Source organism: Rhamphochromis longiceps, linkage group LG7, assembly GCF_057381845.1.
Source record: "Rhamphochromis longiceps isolate RC_006_pf linkage group LG7, R_longiceps_female_GT1.1, whole genome shotgun sequence".
NCBI classification, from domain to species: Eukaryota; Metazoa; Chordata; class Actinopteri; order Cichliformes; family Cichlidae; genus Rhamphochromis; species Rhamphochromis longiceps.
The window spans coordinates 28,515,063-28,533,034 of NC_140563.1; the positions used below are offsets into that span (position 1 = coordinate 28,515,063).

Here is a 17,972-nt window from a genome sequence, read left to right on the forward strand (position 1 = left end):
TCTCTCGCCCTAAGGCCTAGAATAGCTGCACTGCTGTTTTTGTCCAATCACGTGCTGCGGACCGGGAGAATGAGCTCGTTGTTGTTGGTCAGAATGAGGCGTCAGAGGATCTTTGGCGTGATATGGAGGAAACGGGCAGAGTGAGCACTCTGTCCTTTTAACTCTTTTTCCATCAGTTTTCTTCTTCCTGTTTGCAGCATTTTGTCCTCTTCCTCTCTTCCCTGTGATTTTACTGAACTTCGATTCTTCATATTTTTCCTGCTCCGTGGAGCTCATCCTGCACGTTTTCAGCGTGTTGGAGTTTCTCTCGTGGTCGGTCATCTTGAAGTTGGATCTTTATTGTTCATGTTTTTTGTTCTCGTTATTGTCCCGTCCTTCGTCTCCAAACACACCCTCACTTCCTACTTCCTGTTTCCCATTTCCTGGTTTGTGTCGATGAGTGAAGACGGTCAGAGTGAGTTTGGTTTCCATCATGTCTCTGTTTGAACGCTGCCGACTCATCGTGGTGAGTGATCTCTGCTTTATTCTGAAAGCGACGCGTTTTGTTCTGTGTGCTGCAGAAACAGCGTGTGAGTGTGTGAGAGAGAGTATTAGAGGGTCAGAGTAGGAACTGATTTTATCCTCTTTGTTTTCTTTCTCATTGTGAGCAGGAAGTGCTGAAGCAGCTTCAGGGCACCATAGAAGAAGAGTCTGGGGAGGCTTGTGGCTCTCAGCTGGAGCTCATTGGACGGTTAAAAGGTGAGTCTGACACATCCAGACGCAGGTCGAAGAAGAAGCAGCTCAGCATGTGCTCACTGAGTTTCCCACCCTCAGAGCTGAGTCTTGATTCGGCCGGCTTTAAGTCCCGATCCCGCCCTCTCCTAGCCCCCGGCTCCACCTCCTCATCCTCTGGAGCTCCTGTAGGAGCAGTGGGAGGCTCCGGAGCTCCAGGCCCCTCAACAAGTGCTGCCTTTCCCAGGAGAGGGCTGCCATCTGCGGGCAGAGACGGCCACGACCGCTGCCTGGAGGAGCTGGAGAAAGAGAGGTAATACTGCGTAGCAGTTAGAGCACTACAGAGTACTGAGAGTACTGTAGATACTGAGAACACAGAGAGAATACAATGGAGTAGTGAAAGTATTGAGAGTACTATGAGCATGTTTACGCTAAGCTACAAATGCACACAGTAATGCTTTAGAGGTATTACTGAGGATACTGCTGATGTAGTAGAACCTACATATATCACAGAATATCAAATGGTCAAATTGTTTTTAGCTGATGCAGAAGGTCAGACTATTCAGTTTTCTAATTGTTTCTATGTTTTATTTGCTTCATTTGTTTTTCCCGCCTATTTCTCCTGCCCTGTGATTGGCTGCTGCCCTTGGCAGGTCTCTCCTATTGGCGGAGCTGGATAAGGAGGAGAAGGAGAAGGACTGGTACTACGCTCAGCTGCAGGATCTCACCAAGAGGATCGACAGTCTGCCGCTCACTGGGAATGTAAGAACTCCTGCAACGGTGTGGGAGTGGGCTAGAGTCAAACTGGTTAATGTTAATGTGTTAATGAGGGCATCCGTGTCAGTTCTCTCTACAGACAGACTTAAATCGCCGTCAGCTTGAGTATGATGCCCATCAGCTGCGAACAGCGATGGAGAAGCAGCTGGGCTCCTGTAAGGAGATGGAGAGGAGAGCTCAGGTAGGAGGAGCTCACCTGCGTCTGTACCCGTATCTGTAAATGTGTTTTGACACCTGTACTCTGTGTTTCAGACTCGCGTGGCTCGGATACAGCAGATAGAGAAAGACATCCTGCGGCTCGGGGCCCGGCTGCAGGTAACCTCACCTGTAAGGATCATATGCAAACACCTCACCTTACACGCTCATCTGTTACCCAGCCTGCGCCTCACTTTCTCTCCTTTCTCTCCAGGTTGAAGGTGCTCAGGGGGCGAGCGAAAGCAGCGGATTGGCTGGGGCGCAGGTGAGCAACTTGTCATGTAACATCACTTGGAATCTTTACTTTGGAATCTCTTCTTTGAACCTGATTTTTAAACCGTCACTCCTGCTGCAGAGCGCAGGCACTCGTTTGGATCACGAGCCAGCCAATGAGACGAGCTATTCTGTGCCTCGACGAATCACCAGCCATCTGGGAACCAAAGTAAGTCTCCTTGACAACAAAACTGCTTCACCTGCGTACCGTTTAACAGTGTCTCACATGCGGGGTACACCTGTGTCACCCCTGGCAGGTGGAGATGGTGTACAGCCTGCTGTCCATGCTGGGGACACACGATAAGGACGACATGTCACGGACGCTGCTCGCCATGTCAAGCTCACAGGACTCGTGCATTGCTATGCGTCAGTCTGGCTGTCTGCCGCTGCTCATTCAGCTGCTGCATGGCAACGACAAGGACTCCTTGTTGCTAGGTAACGGTCAAGTCGTTCAGTAGTGATACATATGCCTGTTGTCATGTGACCTCACTCGTTTTCTTGTGTTGCCTAGGTAACTCCCGTGGCAGTAAGGAGGCGCGCGCACGGGCGTCAGCGGCGCTCCACAACATTGTGCACAGTCAGCCGGACGATAAGAGAGGGCGGCGAGAGATCAGAGTGCTCCACCTGTTGGAGCAGGTGCGCCATTACTGCGAGGCATGCTGGACCTGGCAGGAGAATCATGAGAGGGGTGTCGACCAGGAGGACAACCCCAGTGAGTGAAGTCACACACGTGCCCACCAGTGAGCAGTCAGCAGATGTTATGTGTGTAATGTGTGTGTGTGTCTTCTCAGTGCCGTCCCCTGTGGAGCATCAGATTTGTCCAGCCGTCTGTGTCCTCATGAAGCTGTCCTTTGACGAAGAGCATCGGCACGCCATGAACGAGCTCGGTGGGTTTCTCTGGGTTTGCCTCCCTGTTTCCCGCTCCGTCTCATTTCCTGAACCGTCTTTCCTGCTCCTTGCTTCCTGTTTCCTGTTGCTCACACTGGGGTGTTCTGTCCCTGCAGGCGGTCTGCAGGCGGTGGCGGAGCTGCTACAGGTGGACTGCGAGATGTTCGGTCTGAGCAGCGATCACTACAGCATCACTCTGCGGCGATACGCTGGCATGGCACTCACCAATCTCACCTTTGGAGATGTAGCCAATAAGGTAAGAGGAACTTAATTTACTTTTTCGACTGATTAACCAATCAGATGAAAGGAAGATGATGACCCTCGTGTTGTATTTTTTTTTTCAGGCCACTTTGTGCTCTATGAAGGGCTGCATGCGAGCAATGGTCGCTCAGCTCAAGTCTGAGAGTGAAGACCTGCAGCAGGTAAGCACACATGGCTCCACCGCCAACCCATTATGTCACAGCGTTAGGGCTGCTCAATTAATCGAATTTTAATCACGATTACGATCTGGGCTTTCAACGATCATTAAAAATGACTGAGCCGATTATTAGCCCCTCCCTAATTTATCCGCGACACCTTAAAGGCCGGTCCGTGAAAATATTGTCGGGCATAAACCGGTCCGTGGCGCAAAAAAGGTTGGAGACCGCTGATTAAGAGGACCCGAGGGAAGCTCGGAAAGCTAAGCAGAAGTTATTTGGAGAGTGACTGCCGTTGGTTGAAAAGAGAGTTAAAAAAAAAAAACTTCAGTGGTGTTGCACACTATTTTATATTATTTTTTAAAGTCATTGTTAACCCTTTAAAGCCGGTCAGAGCAGTAAGCTCCGTTTTGCGTAACTATTGTTAAATCCCTGTAGAACCTGAACCGTGTAAGCTAGCGCAATAATTTGTTTTGCATATGAAACCGGAGGAGTTGTACTTACATCTTATGCCATCAGCTTGTCCTCGGTCACGGTTTCGTTCCACATATAGCTTTGCAAATTTGCATCATAGGATTGTTTTTTGTTTTTCCTGCAGTATATAAAAATTGCTGTATCTCCAAAATAAAACTATGAAGACATTCAAAATAAATTTCCTGTGGTGGGAAACTATTTTTTGCAACTTTATTGTATTTAAAGTTTTGAGGGATAAACCTCTTAAATTTCTCCAAGTAGAAATATATGTAAACAAAACAAAAGCGATTTTCAATTTTTTTTGTAGTTTATTGCACTTTTTTGCAATTTATGTAATTACTATGGACTTAATGCATACATATTATTAAAATATGGGCTATAACAGTTGTATTGATGTATAGCAACTTGAAATGCTCCCACAAATGGCACTACAGCATGTAAAAAAAAAAAATATAAGCTCTGGTGGACTTGGTTCTATAGTAGGTCTTAAAGGGTTAAATAAATATCGTCAAATAATCGTGATCTCAATTTCAGTGAAAATAATCGTGATTATCATTTTTGCCATAATCCAGCAGCCCTACACAGCGTCCACCTGTCCTTTAGAAAGATTTGTTAAGTGACCCCTTGCTGTGATTCGCTGTTTCAGGTGATAGCTAGCGTGCTGAGGAACCTGTCCTGGCGTGCTGATGTTAACAGTAAGAAGACGCTACGTGAGGTCGGCAGTGTCCGAGCGCTGATGGGCTGCGCTCTCGAGGTGCAGAAGGTAAACGTTCTGTTCTTCTCCTGTTAATGTATCTACACTAAGCATGCTCTGAAACCATTTCTTCTTCCTGTCCTTCTACAGGAGTCGACGCTGAAGTCTGTACTGAGTGCGCTCTGGAACCTGTCGGCTCACTGCACAGAGAATAAGGCTGATATCTGCGCTGTGGACGGTGCTCTGGCGTTTTTGGTGGGGACACTGACGCATCGCAGCCACACCAACACACTCGCCATAATTGAAAGTGGTGGTGGCATCCTGCGAAACGTCTCAAGCCTTATCGCCACCAACGAGGCGCACAGGTAAAGTAAACTTGGGTAAACAAAGCGTTGGATATGAACTTGCACTGTCTCTCTGACTATTCTCCCTGTTCTTGTCCTGCAGGCAGATCCTACGGGAACATGGCTGCCTGCCAACGCTGCTGCAGCACCTGAAGTCTCACAGCCTGACCATTGTGTCCAACGCCTGTGGCACGCTCTGGAACCTCTCTGCCCGCGACACCAAAGACCAGGAGGCCCTCTGGGAGCTGGGCGCCGTGGGCATGCTGCGCAACCTCATCCATTCACGCCATAAAATGATCGCCATGGGCAGTGCCGCTGCGCTGCGTAACCTGATGGCCAACCGCCCAGCACGCTACAAGGATGCCAGCGTGGTGTCTCCTGGTGCAGGCGCCCCATCACTACAGGCCCGTAAACAGAAAGCTTTATTCGAGGAGCTGGATGCACAACAGCTGTCGGAGACCTTCGACAACATCGACAACCTGAGCCCCAAGGCGGCGCACAGGAAGGGGCGGGGCTGTAATGGTGCCACAGGAGGAGCAGGCAGCGTCACGCGCTCATATACCAACACGCCGGTGCTATCGAGCCCAAAGAATGGAGACGGATCAAAGAGGGCAAGCGAGGAAGCAGCATACACTCGCTCAGTGTTCCCGCCCAGCGTGCGGGCGTCCAGCGACAGCCTTAACAGTGTGACGAGCGCTGATGGTTACGGCAACCGTGGGAAGACCAAACCGTCCTCTGAACCCTTCTACTCGTCAGACGAGAGCAGCGCTAACAAGTGTTGTGTCTACAGGAAGTACCCAGCTGATCTGGCCCATAAGATACGCAGCGCCAACCACATGGCGGACGATGACGGCGGAGAGCTGGACACGCCCATAAACTATAGCCTCAAGTACTCTGACGAACAGCTGAACTCTGGGCGCCAGAGCCCTAATCATCGCGGCGCCATTGAGAGCGATGATGACAGTGAGCAGGACGCCAGACTGAGGAGGAACGACGGCAGTGATTCAGCAGCCGGTAGCGGGCACATGGCAGCAGTTTCGCCTCCACGCTATGTCGTTGTCACAGCAACATCGAATTATGGTACAGAGTCTACGACCGAGCAGCCAATCGACTACAGCTTAAAGTACGGCACTGATGCCACACGTAAAAAGCTCTTCAAACCAGAGGAGACCGCCGCCTCCTCTATTCCACCACCCCCATCAAACTCTGCCAGCAAGCTCCGCCCACCACCTCCTCCCAGCACCCGGGGGGCGCCAAAAAGCAACCAGGAGTCGACACAGACATACTGCGTAGAGGACACACCCATCTGCTTCTCCAGAGGCAGTTCGCTATCCTCGCTGTCCTCTGAAGAGGAGGAAGACGGTGATGTCATAACAAGAAAGAGGAAAGGGGGGAGCGGCGGCGGTATCGACTACCCGACACTCCCTGTCAGTGAGAAGGACGCACATGAGCAGCAGCAGCGAAAAGAGGCTGAGAGCCAGACCACTGCTGCACCATCCACACGGGGGCGCCGTAGCCACCACCACCACCATAGCCATCATCATCACCACCATCACCATGTGAGTTCATCAGGCGCAAGGACTCCTAAGAGCCCGCCGGAGCAGCCGTACGCTCAGGAGACACCGCTGATGTTCAGCCGCTGCACGTCCGTCAGCTCGCTCGAGAGCTTTTCCACCTCCTCCATTGCCAGCTCCGTGCGTTCCAGCGAGCCCTCCAGCGGCATGCCGAGCGGCGTGGTGAGCCCCAGTGACCTGCCCGACAGCCCAGGTCAGACCATGCCACCAAGCCGTGCCAAGACACCACCACCGCCGCAGAAGACGAAGGAGGAGGAAAAGGCCAAGAAGAAGGATGAGGAGGAAAGCAGTGCCGACGTACTGCTGCACTTTGCCACCGAGAGCACGCCGCATGGCTTCTCCCGTGCCTCCAGTCTGAGCGCACTCAGTCTGGATGAGCCCTACATTCCCGCGGAGATGAAAAAGAAGAAAGAGGAGGATGAGGGTGGGGTTGAGGAGAGGAAGGAAGAGCCTCCTAAACCCATCCTTGATGAATCAGATGATGACGATGACATTGAGATCCTGGAGGCATGTATCAACATGGCCATGCCCAAATCATCACGGAAACCAAAGAAGCAGCAGCAAGCAGCACCACGGAAACCAAGCCAGCTTCCTGTCTACAAAATCCTCTCACCTCAAAGCCGTGCCCAACCGCAGCCCAGGAAGGACATGCCGCCGCCGGAGGAGGTGCCCAGAGTTTACTGTGTGGAGGGAACGCCGCTCAACTTCTCCACTGCCACGTCTCTTAGTGATCTGACCATTGACTCCCCACCCAATGAGCAGATGGGAGCGGGCCTCGTACCTGTAGCCCAACCCACCTCTGCCCCTAGGAGAAGGGCAGGGTTTCCTGAGGGTGAGAACGGAGATGACATTCTTGCCGAGTGCATTAGTGCTGCCATGCCCAAAGCCAAACCCAGGAAGCCTGTCAGAGCAGCGGCAAACAGCGAGCACTTGCAAACCCCGCCTTTACCGCCTCCTCTCCCTCCAACGGCCCCGTCTCCCCTTGGCCCGCAGCAGCAGAAGAAGAAGCCAACATCGCCTGTGAAGCCGATGCCTCAGCGGGCGCTGTATGGCGTCACCACAACAGCAGCTGCAAAAGCAAAGCCGGGATTCGCATTTGACTCGCCGCGCCACTACACGCCGATTGAAGGAACGCCATGCTGCTTCTCACGCAATGACTCACTGAGCTCGCTGGACTTTGATGAAGAGGATGGCGGCGAGAAGGACGAAGAAGAAAAGAAGGCAAAAGAAGAAGAAGGCAGGAAGAAGAAGCAGCAGACAGCTGCCGTTTTTCCACGCACAAAACCACCGACCAATCAGACGGCCACGGACGAGAAGCAGAAGTTCGCTATTGAGGACACGCCCGTATGCTTCTCCAGGAACTCCTCGCTGAGCTCACTGAGCGACATCGACCAGGAGAACAACAACAAGGAGTTTGCCCCACCCCCGCCGGAGCAGCAAGACAAAGGCAAAGAGGGGGCAAAGTCTCCACCCCCTCCAGCAGAGGTGTGTCTAGATACTTGAGTAAAGTACTTAGAGCAGAGAGTACACAGAGTAGTACTCAGTGTAGAGCAGGGGTGCTCACACTTTTTCCGCATGTGAGCTACTTATAAAATGACCAAGTCAAAATGATCTACCCACTACAAAAATCCAAAACATATACTTATTTATAAATATATTGAGGATTCTTTATATCTACAATGTATATACATGCATAACCGCAATATCCAATATTTCACAACACAATTAACTATGTAAATTTTTTGTCATTACCTGAGTTTACTCTGATGACTTGCACTGAATTGAATCAGCCAGGGATGCATAGTCCGGACAGTAGCTGCTGACGGCCAGGTTTAAGAGAAAAAACCGAGAGCTAAAAATTGGAGTTAACTCGCTGACTAGCTTGTCAGTTTTACTACACTTCGTGCCGCTGTTTGCGCATGCGCAGCGACCTAAGCGTCAGAAAAAATCTGCTGTCATCTGACTGGCTTCCCTGTATCAATCAAGTGACGGGATGGATGATAGGCTGGCATCTATTTTTTTAATGCCATGCGATCTACCAATACTACGATCGACGTATTGAGCACCCCTGGTGTAGAGAGTACACAGAGTAAGGCGTAATTAGTGTAGTGTGTACTGTTTACCTTGTTTACTTGTTACTTTGTTACTTCCTGGTGGAGTTACAGTTTTGCTTCACAGAAATGTATCAGTCTTGTGACAGATGTCCCTCTGTGCTCCTCTATCCCTGATAGGTGGAGTCAAAGCCTCGCCCCCCTGCGGCCACTGGCTATGCACCTAAAGCCTTTCATGTTGAGGACACACCCGTGTGCTTCTCCAGGAACTCCTCGCTGAGCTCACTGAGCATAGACTCGGAGGACGACTTGCTGCAGGAGTGCATCAGTTCCGCCATGCCCAAGAAGAAAAAGAAAACCACCACCCTCCCTGTACCCGCCCCGCCTCTATCTGTCTCCAAAGCTGAAGATGGCATTCTGGCTGAGGAGGAGCCTTCAGATGCACCAAGGAGCCCTGCCTCTCCAGATTCAGAGTCCTTTGATTGGAAGGCCATCCAAGAAGGTGCCAACTCCATCGTCAGCAGCTTGAATGCCGCTGCTGCTGCTTCCTCACTCTCCCGCCAGCCATCATCAGACTCTGACTCGGTCCTGTCGTTGAAATCTGTCGGCTCGCCCTTCCACCTTACAACAGCTAATAACAACGAAGAGGAGGAGGAACCAGAGGAGAAGACAAAGCGAGGCGCGACGATCCTGAAGCCTGGTGAGCGCAGCACGCTGGAGGCCAAGAAGAAGAGAGAGGAGGAGGAGGAGGAGGAGGAAGCGAAGGCTTTGAGGGGCGGGAAGAAGGTGTACAGGAGTCTGATCACTGGAAAGCCAAGAGCGGAGCCGGCAGCCAGGGGGCGGAGCAAGCCCCGAGCAGCTGCTGTGGCCAAAGCTCCTGGAGGCAGCGATGTAGATCGAGTGGGCGGGTCCTCTCGGGACTCCACCCCATCTCGCTCCACCCCAGCACCCAGTCAGAAAGGAGGGAAGCTCTCGCAGCTGCCACGCACGGCTTCTCCAGGAAGTGCATCATCATCCTCTGCATCCAGGACCACTAAACCCACCACAACCCCGAAGAGTGGTGGTGGCATCCCGAGAAGCGAGTCCACATCGAGAGTCAGTGGCTCCACTGCCGCCAAGAAGCAAAAGGCGGAGCCTGAGAAGCCGGCACTCGTAAGGCAGTCAACCTTTATCAAAGAAGCTCCGAGCCCGACACTGAAGAGGAAGCTGGAGGAGACTGCAGTGGCAGCCGCTCTCGAGTCGCCATCCAGCCCAGACTCGCCACTACCTTCAACTGCCAGGAGAAACGACGTCAACCGTTCACACTCTGAAAGCCCGTCACGCCCACAGGAAGTGACATCATCTCGCTTCAGCCGCACCGGCACCTGGAAACGGGAAAACAGCAGCGGGGGAGGCGGAGCCAGCAGCGGGAAACACTCAACCTCTCTGCCGCGCGTCGGCACCTGGAAAAGAACGGGAAGCTCATCGTCCGTGCTGTCAGCATCCTCCGAGTCCAGCGAGAAGGGACGGAGTGAGGAGGAGAGTGCCATGAGATTGAAGGGAACGTGGAGAAAGGCAAAGAGCAGCGGCGACCCATTCAGCAACCGAGGCTTCGCCGACAAGTCCGAAGACGTGTGGGTCCGGCTGGAGGACTGCCCTGTCAACAACCCCCGCTCCTCCTCCTCCTGCTCTGCCCGCTCGCCTACTGCCATCAATGCCCCACCCATCATCGACAGCCCCGCTCCCTCCAAGATCCCGTCTTCCTCCTCCTCTTCCTCCTCTAACCTTAACCTGCGCCGCAGCTGCGAGAGCCTTGACGAAAAGCCAGCGCCGATCGAGAGCCGGCCGCAACAGCCGCCGCACCAGCAGCAGCGCGCTCAGCAGCGCAGCGGTGCCGTTGCGGCCCGAGTCAGCCCCTTCAACTACACGCCAAGCCCAAGGAAGAGCAGTGCTGAAGGCACAGCACCCACTACCACCACATCATCTTCCACTACCCCTACGCGGCCCTCCCTTATCCCCACCCCAATCACGAAGAAACGCGAGCCAAAGGGAGGCGAGGGTGGTGGCAGCAGTGGGGGCGGTGGCAGCAGTGGGGGCGGTGGCGAACGCGGCTCATACATCGTGACATCTGTGTAAATATGCAAGACCAACAGGAAATGTTTATGAGATGAACTGTACAGAAAGTGAGTGTATTTAAGTGCTGTGCCCACCCCCTCACCTGCTCCTCTCTCCTGATTGGCTGCTGCCAGCTGTCCATCAACTCAAAGAAACTCTAACATGAACTTTTTATGTTTTTATACCACTAAAGATGTGTAGCGCTTAGCTCTGCCCCCTGCCTTACCCTGCATGGCCCCACCCCCCTAACATGACAGTAACCATGGACACTGATGATGATGATGTTGATAATTCAGCGCCTTTGATAGTTTTTCATGTTTTTTGAGTTTGGTTCTGAACAGAACAGTTGGATCCAACCAATTAGTGAGCCCCCTCTCAGCTTCTGACCAATCACATTCAGTGTCTTTGAGTCAGTCAGAGACCCGCCCTTCAGTTGGTCATCTGTTCTGTCAGAACCTCTCTTCTTCTTTGGAAGTCTGCTGCTGACTCGAATACCTGACCCACCTGAGACGGTTGACGAGGCTTGGCAGAAGACTTTCTGTGTGTCGCCATGGAAACAGATAACACTGTAAACCGTAAGTTATTGCTGTAAACTGAACTGAAGCACATAATTTAAATGAGCAGATTTTTGGTTCTTGATTTTAAATCTGAACATTAAACGAATGCAACATGATACCAGCTTTCTGTTTTTACTGATCCACTTCCTGTCTGCTGTCTGATTTCATGTGACAACATAAATCTGCTGCTCTCTGTGGCTCTGTCAATAAAGTTTGAAACACTGGTGTGACCTGTTTTATTGCAGCTTTAAACAGGAGGTAATGAAGACGATTATAGCCAATCACATTTGACATCTTAGGTGCAGAAAGTTGGTCTCGTGATCATTACAAACTTTATTTATAAAACCTGTAAAAAACATCAAAAAAGTTGATGTGAACCGAGAGTGAGGAAATCATCTGAATGCTATCCAGAATATCCAGACTACAGGGAGACCCCCCCTGTATTCTGGATAGTATAAGTCAAGCCGAGTCGGCTGGTGGGATTGGGCACTGTATAAATATAATTGAATCGATGATGATGAAACGTGTTGGTGATTTTAATGTGTGTCGCGGTTTGGAGCTGATCTGTGGATGAACAGGAAGGTTTAACTTTCACTGGATGTGAGAAGTGAAGGAAAATCTGAGTGAGGCTTAGACTGAGTAGTCTTTAAACAGCCATTCAGCTGCTGTGCTGCGTAAACACCCTGCTGAATAAAGAAACTCAGTCACACAAATGTGTAAAGCAGCAGGTGATGGCGTCTGCAATCTTGGAGAAAGCTTTAGGTAGGTCCTTAAAATCAAAGCAAAAACATTGAGGATTCTTCAGGTCAGATCCAACAAATACTGTTTCATCCAATGAGAATCGTCTGCTCTGAAGGTTTGACTGGAACACTGCTGCCTCTTTTTACCGTTTAATGTGTTTCATTAATGTTCATGTTTCCTCCATTTGTCTCCTCCTGGACTCAAACAACAGGAGCAGCTCTGGGTTCAGAGGAGCTTCTCTGAAATCATTCAAATCTCTGAGGTAAAACTCAGTGAAGCCACTGCTTCAGCCCCTGATCATCTCCTCCAGCTGCAGGCCCTCCAGATTTTCACCAGAAAGTCAATACTTGCTGTGAGTGCTCCTCATCCTTCAGCTGAGCTCTCTGAGCAGCTCTCCGTCATCTCTGTGAGGGTCTCCCACTGTAGTTTCTTGAAGGGCATTCAAAGCTGTTGTTTGGATGTTTCTGCCTTATGTTGTGTGCTCTGTCAGGATGATCCCACACTGAACTTTTACTCACAGGTCAAAGTTCAGAGGTCAGGTACAAGGACTGGTTTGAACACATGTCAAAAAAAGCCAAGGAAGAATTTTAAACTTTCAGAAAGCAGGAGAACTTTTGCTCAAGGGCACTTTTAAAATAACCAGAAGGTCTGACTCAAGACTTTTGCACACTACTGCGCAAACATCAGAATCAATAATTAATATACATCCCCATCAGTTTTCTCTTCTCCGCGCTCTTATTTTGACACACTTCACAGGAAATGAGTATGTACATACGTATGCCGTCACTTCAGGCCCGTACCTTCGTCCCCACTTACCGCTGTTTCTGTCTCAGGTGATGGACGCTCAGAAGGTAAGAGTGTGATCAATCGGTGATCAATCGAGCAGTGAGTGAAAGTTAGGGGAGTGAGGGGGGGGGGCGGACGTGGTGGAGGGAGAGGTGCAAGGAAATGGAAGCAGAGGAGGGGGGATTAGCTGCTAGCTGTTAGCGGTTAGCTTCTCTTTCTCTGGTGGACCGAGCTTCAGTGAGAACAAGAGCTGTGCATTATAACATACTGATCAGTCGGCGAGTACAGGTGGGGGTCACATGACCTTTAGCGTGTTCAGACTTTGGGGTCACAATGAACCCTCCAAGTTTCAAAATAAAACCCGTACATCCGAAGTAATTTTCATAGTAAAATACCTCATTCCTGTTCAAATGTGCTTTACTGAGTTTCTAAAAACATACGCGTTACAAAAGCGTGAAATTACAGTTCAGTATCAGTGCACAGCCAACAAAATGTACATGTCAATCATTCAATCAATAGTCAGTCAGTTCATTCTTAGAGCATCATCATCTCAGGGCTACCAGGTGAAGCTTCGATCTGTGCTTTCACCTTTTATTTTGGTTCAGTGTGTCCAGACTTCCTGCCAGACTTCCGTTGAGTCTTTAACCAATGAGAGCGCCATCTGAAGGTCGGACAGCTGCAGTTCTAACAGGTGGAGCAGGCAGGTGTGTGCGGGCCAGAGACTGGCAGGATGGTGATGGTTGTATTCACCTCAGCTAGGATGCCAAGCCTTCTTTGGTCCATTATGGTCTACGGAGGCTGATCCTGGTCGAGGTGTTTAACCCGCCTTCTGAGCCGATGCTCTCGTCTGATTGGTCTCTGTCAGGTGTGGAATCAGGGAGGAAGATGAGGAAGAGGAGCTCTGTGTGTCTCGCTGTCTCTGCTCTAACAGTTTTGTGATTACTTAGTGCTGCTTAAGGCTTCACCAACATGGAGGAAGGTGCTGTAAAAAATAGTTTATTTTTTAAATGTTTGTTTGTAAACAGGAAGCTCTGCGCAGGATTATCAGCACATTGGCCAGTAAGAACGAGGAGCTCCAAAACTTCCTGGAAGCAGTTGATCACACGCTGACGGGCCTGCAGGTCAGCTCATTAATCAGCTGAATTAACAAAGGGAAGGGCTTAGGTGGATGGGACAAGAGAAACTAAAGGAAAAATAACTAAAGTTAACTTTGCTAAATCAGGAGGAGTCATGCAAGGTGATGTCAGACTTGGAGGCAGAGTTGGAGAAGCTAAACTCTGCCCTGGAGGAGAAGGGGGCGGAGCTCCGTTACATAATCAAAGAAGAGAAGCAAAGAAAGGAGGCGGAGCTTCAGGTAGAAACTTTATTTTTTAATGAATTATTTTTATCTGGAACACTTTATTTTTTAGTATATTATTTAGTTTTACATATTTATTTACTCATTGTTTTTAAAGTGATTTTTTCTACTTTGCAAATAAATAATATTTTACATTTAATGTATATACATTCATAAATATTTTTTATATCTATTCATTGGCAGCACTTTATTTGTTTCCATTTTTTATTTTTGAAGCTATTGATTGCTTGACTGGGTTGTTTTCTGCATGGTGTTTCAGAAGCAGCTGTCAGAGGGCAAGTTTGCTCTGGTCTCTTGCGAGGAGCTTCTTGACTTTGCAAATCAAACACTTACGATCAACACTGAAGAAGAATTTCTTGCGGTGAGGCGTGATGAAGACAAGGAAGATGATGTTATCAGTTCATTTAAAAAAAACTAAAAATGTTTTTTTGTTTTGTTTTCAGGCAGCAAAACAAATCAAAGAACGGTATGTCTGATTTGTTTAATGTGTAAAGCTGTGTAATGTGTGTTTTCATTGTCATTTCATTTCATTTGATGATATCAGATGTTTGTTTTTGTTTGTTTGTTTACAATGTTTCTTTTTGATATCATTGATTCTTCTGAATCTTTTCAAACTAACAAACCACTTACTGAAGCTCTCCAATGATTTGCATACAAACTCCGCCCCAACCTTTCTAACCCCATCCCTAAATACTAACACCTAACCCACCCCACTCCATTGGGATCCGCCCCAACACTGTTACTAGGGTAACAATGGCGCCGGCGTTCCGCCTAACCACTCGCCCTGCGGTGTCAGACAACATGTCACAATTTACTGTGGACTTCAGTGCAGAGAGGGCGGGGCTTCAACGACTTCACTTTCTGCCAGGTCAGTTGACGCAAACAGTTCAGGTGGTTGTTCTGTGAGGTCAGAGGTCACATGTTTTTCTTGTTTCTCAGTGCCGAGAGCTCCACAGATCAATGCCTCCAGTTGTGTAGTCCGTGACAACACCATCACGGTCACCTGGCGACCGCCCGGTGAGGCAGACAGTGGTGGCGATAGCAGCAGCAGACCAATCGAACGTTACGACCTAGAGTACCGAAAAATGGACCGTGACAGCACACTGAGAGTGGCAGGAGAGGCATGCTGGGAGAAAGTCTGTGACATTATCGAACCTCAGGTCACCATCTCAGGTAAAAGGTCAGAGGTCATTATTGCATGGCTACAGCATCATTGAGTTTAAACCAATTTCTGCATTTCAGGTTTGAAGTTCGATTCGCGTTTCATTGCCATTCGAGTCCGAGCTAGAAACAAAGCGGCAGCTGGCGAGTTCTCAGAGCCTATCGCCATAGAAACAACAGGTGAGCACACGACGTGGAATATTTAACTGTGTTTGAGGGGCGGAGCCTCAGATAATGATGACGCCTTGTTTTCCATGTTTTTGTCTGCAGCGTATAACTTCAGCTTCGACGCTTCAACAGCGCACGCTGAGCTCAAGGTTCAGGGTGACACGGTGACCTGGGAGCCTCAGGGGGTCAAAGGTCATGATCCTCGCCTGCGAGGCAAAGAGAACAAAAGCAGGTGAGGACAGCTGTTAGTGATGAGGCCGTTGTGTTTTTTAATACACCTGAATGTATCTTAGAAGCACGGTAAAGTTCATCGCTCACAGTATTGTGAAATGCACAGGCTTTTATTGTGAAAGAGAAAGAACAGGAAGATGCACTTTTCTCACCTGTAGAGTGACACACCTGTGCTGGTCAGGTAACGACAGCAGGAGGTGCTCTTAATTCCCTGAAAAAGCTGGTTGGGCCACATCACTTTTTTTGCTGATTTTTCGTATCTCCCTCTGTGACTGGACGCCGCCAAGCTGTACATCATCACTAACTGTTTGTCATTTTATCTCTGACCTCCTAAATAAACATGCTGGCCCTGCCGGAATGGGTCAGCTGATTCAAGAGAATTGTAGAGTCAGGAGGCCACACCTCCTCATTACACATTTACTGATCAGCTGACTCATTCAGAGGTGAGATCGTGATGAGATCACAGCGGCTACCTGTCTCACCAGTTCACACGTGCCTCAGTAAATAACCTTTAACCTTTTTATCCCTCCTCAGTCTCCGTGCTGCTTCCTCTCCAACTTGCTCAGGTAGAAACAATCATGGCTGAGTGGTTTCCTAGCAACCAATCACTCTCTCCATTTGCCATTTTCACATCACTGCTGACATCACATCAGCGTTTAATTTCCTGTTTTAATTAAAAAGTTCATGTTTGGTTTTATTTCAAAATAAAGGCTTAACATGTTTAAAGGAAATGATGTCGTAACATAAACTTTTCTTCCATCATGTAACAAATGAAATGTTTTTGTCACGCTCATCTTCCTCTCTGCTGCATCATGCTTTGGCACAACCTCATTGGCTGTTTCACCTTGCCGTTTCATTCCCGCTATGCTGTTGACATTTATTAACATTTTTTTTTTGTGTTTACCTCAGCAGCCGGAGCGCCACGCCATCACCCAATAAAACGGCTGCAAGTCGAGGAGGACGCGATCGATTTGCTGGGGAGTCATACACAGTGCTGGGTAGTAATACTGCACTCTTATTGCAGTACTAATACTGTAGTAACACTAAAGTGAATGTCTTTAAGATGTCAGAATTTAAAAAAAAAAAGTTGATTTAATAACAACTTGGATTTAATGATTTGACATTGAAATTTTATTCATTTTTTAAAATAATTTTTAATAATACAAGTTAAAATAAAAGATTTCTAATTTTAAAAATTAAAAAGAAATTCCTTCCTGGTCTCCTAGGTGACGAGGAGATGACTAATGGTTGTCACTACTGGGAGCTCCGCCCCCTGGCTGACTGGAAATCATTCAGTGTAGGGGTGGCCTATCGGGGCAGCCTGGGACGCTTTGACCAATTAGGGAAGGGCACCGGTTCGTGGTGTCTCCACGCCAGCCAATGGCTGCAGAGCTCTCTTGCCGCAAAGCACAACAACCGAGCAAAGACACTGGATTGGCCATTACCTCACCGAATCGGAATCTACTGTGACTATGACAACGGTCCGAAAAACAAAGAGTATTTTCAACTTCCTGGTTGCTCATTGACAGTGTGTTTGTTTTGTTTGTTTGTTTTTGTTTCTGAATTGACTTCCTGTTTGTTTCAGGTGATTTGTTGTTTATTGATGTAGATCATCTTCGTCTTGTTCACGCCTTCAAAACAAAGTTCAGCCAGCCGCTTGTCCCCGCCTTCACCGTGAGTACTATAACAGTAACACTACAGTAATAGTACAGTAATACTGTACAGTCACGGTTAAGTAACGGTACACTGATAGTATCACAGTACTCTCAATATATTACAGGACATACTCTGCATGTATTAAAGTGCTAACTGCTGTAAAACTGTGCCTTAGGTTTGGTGTGGTGGTATCACCATAGCGACAGGTCTTCAGGTGCCGAGCTTTATGGGAAATTTCCTGACAACCAATCGGAGCCTCAGCAGCCTTTCCCCGTGATCGACTGATGAGTGGTTTTATTTTAAGTCATATCATTGCTGTTTGTAATTCTTAAAATCAATAAGTTTCTATCAGATTTATTGCTATTGAGCATCAATTTTACAACAGTTTTTACTCTACTGTGAGGCTTTTATTGTGAAAGTCTGGAACTGAAGCCATAGTATGTAGCTGTGGATTTTCCTTTGAAAACTGCACCTAGATGTAATTTATTTTCAAGTTCTCTGTTTGTCGTGTAAGATACCATTATTCTGAAAGAGTGGACTAGAGACAGTGCTGCACATTGCTACTAAACTTTATTTTGAAACTTCTTATTCTGACCACATGACTGACTTTTATTGTGAAGGAACCAGGGTATAAGATTTTATGAAATCATTGATTAAAAAGTGAATTTATTGATCTGACCAGAATCAATGTTTTCTGTCAATGAACACAGTTTGAAAAATAAAAGCACACAGAAAATGCTCGGTGATCCCATCAAAATAAAACATGAATAATTTACAGAATCTTTTTACAGTGTAACACCACCCAGCAGCCAATCAGGAGAGAG

General features: G+C 48.5%; 2 protein-coding genes across 11 annotated transcripts in view; both read left to right on the forward strand.

Annotated features, from left to right (window-relative positions):
- The window catches only part of apc (APC regulator of WNT signaling pathway), a 31,428-nt gene extending 20,156 nt beyond the window's left edge, over positions 1-11,272 (forward strand). For 2 of the 9 annotated variants that reach the window (XM_085413209.1, XM_085413217.1), the window contains exons 3-17: positions 651-738; positions 814-1,024; positions 1,365-1,473; positions 1,556-1,669; positions 1,741-1,815; positions 1,898-1,948; positions 2,039-2,125; positions 2,214-2,391; positions 2,468-2,668; positions 2,748-3,100; positions 3,189-3,266; positions 4,381-4,497; positions 4,579-4,793; positions 4,876-7,831; positions 8,578-11,272. In XM_085413209.1, the coding sequence (XP_085269335.1) occupies positions 651-738; positions 814-1,024; positions 1,365-1,473; positions 1,556-1,669; positions 1,741-1,815; positions 1,898-1,948; positions 2,039-2,125; positions 2,214-2,391; positions 2,468-2,668; positions 2,748-3,100; positions 3,189-3,266; positions 4,381-4,497; positions 4,579-4,793; positions 4,876-7,831; positions 8,578-10,512 (6,768 nt within the window). In that variant the 3' untranslated portion in view covers positions 10,513-11,272. Of the gene's footprint in view, positions 1-445; positions 506-650; positions 739-813; positions 1,025-1,364; positions 1,474-1,555; positions 1,670-1,740; positions 1,816-1,897; positions 1,949-2,038; positions 2,126-2,213; positions 2,392-2,467; positions 2,669-2,747; positions 3,101-3,188; positions 3,267-4,380; positions 4,498-4,578; positions 4,794-4,875; positions 7,832-8,577 lie in introns of all 9 variants that reach the window. The other 7 variants (XM_085413210.1, XM_085413212.1, XM_085413211.1 and 4 more) reach the window with 7 other exon arrangements.
- Positions 11,273-12,521: 1,249 nt separating this feature from the next.
- fsd1l (fibronectin type III and SPRY domain containing 1-like) lies at positions 12,522-17,832 on the forward strand. 2 transcript variants are annotated; one of them, XM_085413223.1, is made up of 13 exons: positions 12,522-12,640; positions 13,601-13,696; positions 13,798-13,929; positions 14,192-14,293; positions 14,376-14,398; positions 14,679-14,800; positions 14,872-15,105; positions 15,175-15,273; positions 15,364-15,493; positions 16,402-16,490; positions 16,719-16,973; positions 17,078-17,166; positions 17,324-17,832. In XM_085413223.1, the coding sequence occupies exons 1-13, from the start codon at positions 12,626-12,628 to the stop codon at positions 17,423-17,425; spliced, it is 1,488 nt and encodes a 495-aa protein (XP_085269349.1). In that variant the 5' UTR covers positions 12,522-12,625; the 3' UTR covers positions 17,426-17,832. The 2 variants fall into 2 exon arrangements, with proteins under 2 accessions (XP_085269349.1, XP_085269351.1); XM_085413225.1 differs by having other exon boundaries at positions 16,405-16,490.
- Positions 17,833-17,972: the final 140 nt, after the last annotated feature.